General features: G+C 38.1%; 1 protein-coding gene across 5 annotated transcripts in view; it reads right to left on the reverse strand.

The window, feature by feature from the left end:
• LOC144965881 (sodium/potassium/calcium exchanger 5-like) overlaps positions 1 to 2,028 on the reverse strand; it is a 127,331-nt gene extending 125,303 nt beyond the window's left edge. For 2 of the 5 annotated variants that reach the window (XM_078901703.1, XM_078901701.1), the window contains exons 1-2: positions 1,830 to 1,871; positions 618 to 925 (exon numbers count right to left, since the gene is read on the reverse strand). In XM_078901703.1, coding sequence (XP_078757829.1) covers positions 618 to 822 — 205 coding nt within the window. In that variant the 5' untranslated portion in view covers positions 823 to 925; positions 1,830 to 1,871. Of the gene's footprint in view, positions 1 to 617; positions 926 to 1,829; positions 1,872 to 1,925 lie in introns of those variants that run through there. The other 3 variants (XM_078901700.1, XM_078901704.1, XM_078901702.1) reach the window with 2 other exon arrangements.
• Positions 2,029 to 7,076: the final 5,048 nt, after the last annotated feature.

The raw sequence follows: 7,076 nt of genomic DNA on the forward strand, positions 1-7,076 counted from the left end.
TGCAAGATACTCGTATATCAGTCTTTAAAAAATATTTTTATAATTTTTAGATTTGTCAGTAATTCTTTGCTCGATGATAAAAATTTAACATTGGGCAATACGGAACAATGTTGATTCCCAACAATAGTTTTAAAGAATATAACTAGTGGAGAACCCGCAATATCTGCGGAGAAATAAAGGCTATCAGGAACATGCGGTCATCTATTATACTTGTTATACTACTGTATTTATATTTTTAGATTTGTCGGTAATTCTGCGCTCGATAATAAAAAATTAACATTGGAAATACGGAATAATGTTGGTCCCAAACCCTATTTAAAAAAAAATATACATAGATGAGATAAATAGTATAATATATGGAAGGAATAATATAATAAAGAAATATGAGCAGTAAGCAAGCATCTCAAGTCTATTTAAAATCAACATAAAAAATCAGATTAAGCCGAAAATCTTCTGCATCTGAGATAAATAGCTGTGATGACCGTGAAAGATGGATTGATCTCACACAGAGAATACAAGAGGAGGCCGAGGCGTCCCAGTCGTATGACTAAGAGGTGAAAGGCACTAAGTCAAGTAATTCATAGTAATATTATAAGCTAACAGGTCAATACACTCACCTATACTGTTGGATAAATAATATCGATTTGTAGCATCGGTATCCAAGGAATAAGATATACTCTCTGCGTCCATTGTGTCCGGCACTGCACTATCCTGTGCCATCCCGAATGTGTCACTGAGGTAGCCGGCACCCCGTAACCCAACACACATCCCGCCTAACCACAAGATGAGGTGCCATCGCTTGGTCACCCTACGGACCAACATGATTGGGCCAGATGGTGGATGGTTTGTATTCTCCAAACGAATAATGTGAAAATTTATTCTACTCTATGTCTATAAAACACTCAATAGTCTCCTCTTGTTATTGCTTAAGCATTGGGAATAAAGAGAATAAAATTAAAATTTATTCAATTTTATATATATTGGACATTATTGGAAGAGACTCTTTTCCTCCATAAAGCATAATATGTGACCCTCTGTCTCAAATCGGTATTATGTCGGGGTGAATCGGAACCCGAAAGGTGAATTTAGAATCAAAATGTTAAGAAACACAAACTTTCAGTTAATCTCAATGTAAGAAAATGTATTTATTCTCCACCATAACAGGAGGGCGAAGTGGTCGAGTAGCTAAGGTATTGCAATGTGACCCGGAAGGTGGCGGGGTCGAGCCCCGCTTCAGGCACCTTCGTTTTTTTTTCCTTGGGCAATATTATTAACCCCCAATTTGCACACTTGGACAATACGGGTGATTCCTGTTGACATCAGACATCTTGTTTGGTGAATTATCTATATTCCTTCGTGGAATGCCTAGGCGACGATATCTTATGACGTCGTGGCGGAAGGGCATAACGAATAGAATTTAACTCACAGTCAGTGTTACCACCTAGGTTAACTCAGTACAATACCCCTTTGAGACAATGGGTCAAATATACTTATACATAGTCAGTATAAACGTGTTGCAGAATTGTTGAGCAGTTTGCCTAAAGGCATAGCATCAATAGATTCAACATTAAGCATACGAATCAGCCCTAACCTAAGTAATACCGTTTTGAGACAGCAGGTCACATATCGCCTGTTTTGTCAAATAAGAGATTTTTATTATCATTTCAAATCCTGAATTCACGTTTTATATTTATTTATTTATTTTTAATCAATCAATGAACAGAGAAAGTTCACGGGAATAAAATCGTGAACTGATTATCGGATTGTTATAATAATCTCATCACGATCTGTTAATCCGACACAGAACAAATGAAGGAATTAGTACATACGCACAATGACACACAACATTATAAACAAATCCACATTATTACACACAACAATATAGACCCGAGTTCGAAGAAAACGAGTTATGGATTGAGTGGTACCTTATATCAATACACACGAACAACGCCGGCCGGCTCATCAGTCGCACTGATCGCTAGCTGTGATTGGGATCGCGAATTTCACGACAACGCTAGCGAGTGTCACGCGGCGGTCAATAGCCGCTCGCTTATTGTATTGTTGATGCTTGAAACACCACCCGCCGGTGTCGGTGACGGAAATGTTGGAAGTTGGTGCCGAAAAGAGAGAGAGAGAGAGAGAGAGAGAGAGAGAGAGAGAGAGAGAGAGAGAGAGAGAGAGAGAGAGAGAGAGAGAGAGAGAGAGATTTGTTTGGGTTTTGTTTTTGTTTTTTTGTTTGTTTAGTTGGTTTTAGTTTGTTTGTTTTTTTTTTTAATTTTTTGTTTTTGTTTTTGCTTATTTTCATTTTTTCCCCCTTTTTCTATTTTGTTTTTTTTTAAAGGTTTGTTTGGATTTTGTTTGTTTGTTTGTTTGTTTTGGTGGGAAGAGTTGTTTAATTTTGTTGTTTTGTTGTGTCGGAAGAAGGGGGGAGGGGGGGGGGGTGTTTGCATGTGTTTTTCTTTTTGGGTGTGTGTGTGGCTTTGTTTTGTTTGTTTGTTTGTGTGTGTGTCTGTGTGTGTTTTGGTGGCGGAGGGTTAGATAGGTTGTTTTTTTTTTTTTTTTTAAAAATAAAAAAAAAAAAAAAGAGAGAGAGAGAGAGAGAGAGAGAGAGAGAGAGAGAGAGAGAGAGAGAGAGAGCATGAAGACTATTTATCACTCTTCATGGAGTTCAGCATTAAAGAATCACCTTTACGGATTAAAGTTAATTGGCTGAATGTTAAGGTTGGATTAATGTCAATGGGAAGTCCATCTTTATAGTCCTAATTCACGGATTTTACATATAAACTTAACAATATGTTACAGTGAATGAGACAATCAGTCCGATGGTGAAAAGGTTTGAACTGAGATCTTACCAAGTTTAGTTAGAAGGTCAATTTTTATCCAAAATGAGTTCTTGTCATAAATGATTAAATCAACCCTTTTTGTACATCTTCTGGAAATATCAAAGCTTAATTTCACTTCAAAATATTTTTTACAGCTAGTCAAGTTGAAAAGTATGAAAGTTGAAAAAAGTTCGTGGATACCTTTCCCATACATCTGACCATAACTTCATGAAAAATCATCCGTTTTACTTCAATCTTCAAACCAGTTATCTATAGATTAGGATGACATTCGACATATTCAACGAAAAAGAATCGCGATGTTTTATCTCAACTTTGGTATTTCTTGGGTCATGAGCTTCTTAATCGATTATCGACTGGACATTTTCTCCTGTTTACATCGATTTGTGATTATTTTTTTTTCATTAATTCTTTTGGTTATGGTTTTTCTTGACATCGATATCAAAGTTCACACGTTCGTGTATCAATTTCATATATCGATTTCATTCCGATACAATCCTGACCCTGTTTGTCAGAGTTAAAAGTCTGTTCCTATTCAGCGTACTTTAAACGCGCGTTTTACGAGTGTATCAGATACGCGCCTATTGATATTTTCACAAGGACGTCAGTATCTTTTCTTACCTGCAGGTAGTCCTTCAGAGCATTTACGCGGGAAATTATCAAGTGAAACGGACAATTGCAATTGCTTGCTATCCTTTAGATAGGTTGCTAGTCTATCGCGGTGTTCTCTCCGCCAGATCTAACAGACCCAGCTACCCAGGACCTGGATAGGGGAGGTCAAAAAAAATTCTCGACTGTACCCGGGATCGATCTTAAGGGTCACCGTAACTCAGCGGTACGGTCTTTGCTTCGTACCCGAGTTCGAGCACCCGCTGCTGCGCTGTGTGGCCTTGAGTAAGTCACCTCGCCCTAGCTCATTTACGGCGTAGCACTGCGGCTGACGCCTGGGTTATTCCAGTCTTCCCTTGGAATAGACCCTAGAGACAAATGTCCCCTATGCGACGAATAAAGGGAATTTTATATTTATTTATTTTATTTATTTATCTTGATCTCTTTGCGTGTGAAGCGAGTGCTCTACCAACTGAGCTATCGGGACCCCCCCCCCCCCCCCAATCCTTTCCTTCAGTACAACACTAATATATTTGGCGCGATTATGTTTGCAATGTACACCTGGCGTTGACTTGTTCTCTCCTTTCCTGTCCACACGTGACAATAACGACTATTCATTTTAGTTTCGATATTTTGTTAATTAATGCAAATCTGATTTCGCACTTAAAATTCTGAGTGAGAGGAGTTCACGTGACTCACGTGTCTTTGTCGAGCTCGTGGGGACGTTGACATCATCTAGTGTATTTTCACATTACGCGGCATATGGACGGCAGATCAACTACTGATTATAGAAATATTGGAGCTGACGTCACTTTGCTGTTTGTCATTGTCTAGAACCACAGTTGGGTTATTAGCTATCACTTTAAAATGATATATCAATCAGACTACAACCGTTTAAAGTTACACATCTTTTTGTGTGTTGGTAAGTTTCATTTAGTGGGTTTATGTTGTGAATATTTTATTTAGACACATGACATCAATATTATCCATGGCAACACCCAAAGGAGAAACACATAAAAGCCATTTGCGAAGCATTTACGCGTGGAATACGCCGCGCATATGAATTATTCTGCATGGCAACATATCTTTAGACGAGAACATCTTTGTGTTCTCAATCCGATTACCAATATATGGATTTGGTATCGATAACATTATGGTCGAGGTCAATTGTGTCAGCTGGAACGTCACATATGGCAAGTCAATCAGTTTGTGTGATTTAAAGCTAAACTTTTAATTTTATTTGCGTTAAAGATTATCAGAGATTGCCTGATGTGTCATGATGTGTCTTTAGCCATAAATCCTGCGACTTGCGTTTTTAGTCTTTTAAAAAGAAGACGAATGGGAAACCGGAAGTGTAATAGTAGTAGTACTAGTAGTATGTAGTAAACCTTCAGAGCCATGAGGCCCATGGAGCCGGAGTTTATCCCGGTTTCTAAAGCGTGAAATGGACAATAGCTAATGCTTGCTATCCTTTGGATAGGACACTAGCCTCTCGCAAAGTGCTTTCCAACAGATCTAAAAGACCCAGTTACTCAATCACTGCTGGGTGGACAGAGGGTTCAGAAAAAAATCTCAAATGCACCCGGGATCGATCGATCTCGGTCCACTTGCGTGTCAAGCGAGTGCTCTGCCATCTGAGCTACTGGCGTGTAATCCGAATCCCTTATTTATTTATTTATTTATTTATTTATTTATTTATTTATTTATTTACCTATTTATCTATTTAATTATTATTGTGTATCCTATGCGGCTATGTGATCTTGTGGTATGACACTCGCTTTCGGATCGGAAGGTCCTGGGTTCGAGCTTCGCTCGGCGCCTAGTTGAGTCCTTGGAGAAGGCTCTTTACTCACATTCTCTCACCGCACTCAGGTGTAAAATGAGTACCTGGCCGTTAACAGCGTTGACTCTGTCCGAAAAAATGATAACATCGCCTAACAGGCGTCATGTCCCGTCCTAAATGTTAAATGTTGCTGTTGGCCAGGGACCCCTCGTAAAGCGCTTTGAGCACATTTAGTGGATATTGCGCTATATAAAAGCTCAAATATTTTTTAAAGTTTTTTTTATCCCACCTCCTCAATCTGGAATTTCGAGCATGTCGGTGTGAACAGTTTGCTGGAAAGTTGACAAAGTTAAAATGATATGAAAATTGAACGTTTTGTTTTATTGTTGTTGTTGTTCTGTTGTCATTTTGAGTTATTTTGTATGGGACGTTCAAAGTGGGGACGTTCAAAGTGGCAAAATCCCATTATCTTTGCCTTGTATCCAGAAAGTGCTGAGTTCGATTATCCCAGTGCGCTGTGTACCTTTGAGCAAGTCACCTCTCCTTATCTCACTTTGCGGCGCTGCACTGCGGCATCTCTTTGGATTTGAACCTAAAGTAATGATTTCCCTACGGAACAATTTCAGGGATTTATTTATGTATTTATTTATTATTTGTTTGTTTATCTATTTATTTATTATTTGTTTATTTATTTATTTATTTATTTATTTATTTTTTTTTGTTTATTTATTTATTTACGTATTTTCCTTCTCTATAATCTACACTGAGACCCCATTAGTACTGTAGTGTTGTTAGTATTACGAGATATCTGGTTCGTTATGAACTAGAGAGGTAATTTGTGTAATGGAGGCTTTTACTTGGTGACTTTTTTTATGTGTTATTTTGACCGATCAAAAAGGTTGTGCTCTCTGGAATCTCAAACTTAAGTTGTGATGTATTTTATGATATCACTGGAAAAGTATCTGGATAAAAGATTCTTCTTGCTGCACTTTGGTCCGTTATGTGTGGCTATGTGGTCTAGTGGTATGGCATTCACTTTCGGATCAGAAGGTTCGAGTTTGGCTCGGCGCCTAGTTGAGTCCTTGGAAAAGACTCTTTTCTCACATTTTCTCACCTACTCAGGTGTAAAATGTGTACCTGGCCGATAACAGTGTTGTCTCTGTCGGAAAAAAATTGTAATATCGCCTAAAAGGCTTCATGTCTCGTTCTATACGTTACGTGTTGCTGTTGGTCAGGGACCCTTTGTAAAGCGCTTTAAGCATTTTAATGGATATTGCGCTATAGAAAAGCTCAAGTTACTTGGGGTTTTTAAAAAAAAATAATGAAAGGGGAATACGTTTTTCTTAAATTACTCAACGAGAAACAATGGAAAAATGTGAGCAAAAATGAATGAACATTGAAAAATTATGTAACGTGTAACGTCTCGGGCTCAAAACCTTTCTTCAGCCGACAAAACACAATCAGGACAATTTAAACCACAAGGTTTCACATGTCCAGGAGGGAGTAAACGATTATTTGTTTGTGAATCTTTGTGGTCTTATTGTATGACACTTGCCTTTGGATCTGTAGATCCATGGTTCGAGTCCTGCTGTTGGCATCGAAAAGTTGAGTTATGTTTATGGTTTCCTACTCAAGAGTGGATGCACACTTGTTCTCGTTCCTATCATCGACATTAAGACAGTGGAATAGTCTCACATCTCCAATGAAAGAAGAAAAAAAACAGGTCTGTGGAAAATTTGAAGTTACAGACATAAAAGGAAGAAGAAGAAGAAGAAGAAGAAGAAGAAGAAGAAGAAGAAGAAGAAGAAGAAGAAGAAGAAGAAGAAGAAGAAGAAGAAGAAGAA

The sequence above is a fragment of the Berghia stephanieae genome, chromosome 2 (genome assembly GCF_034508935.2).
Source record: "Berghia stephanieae isolate SIO BIC M18660-M18661 chromosome 2, UCSD_Bste_1.3, whole genome shotgun sequence".
Classification (NCBI taxonomy): Eukaryota; Metazoa; Mollusca; class Gastropoda; order Nudibranchia; family Aeolidiidae; genus Berghia; species Berghia stephanieae.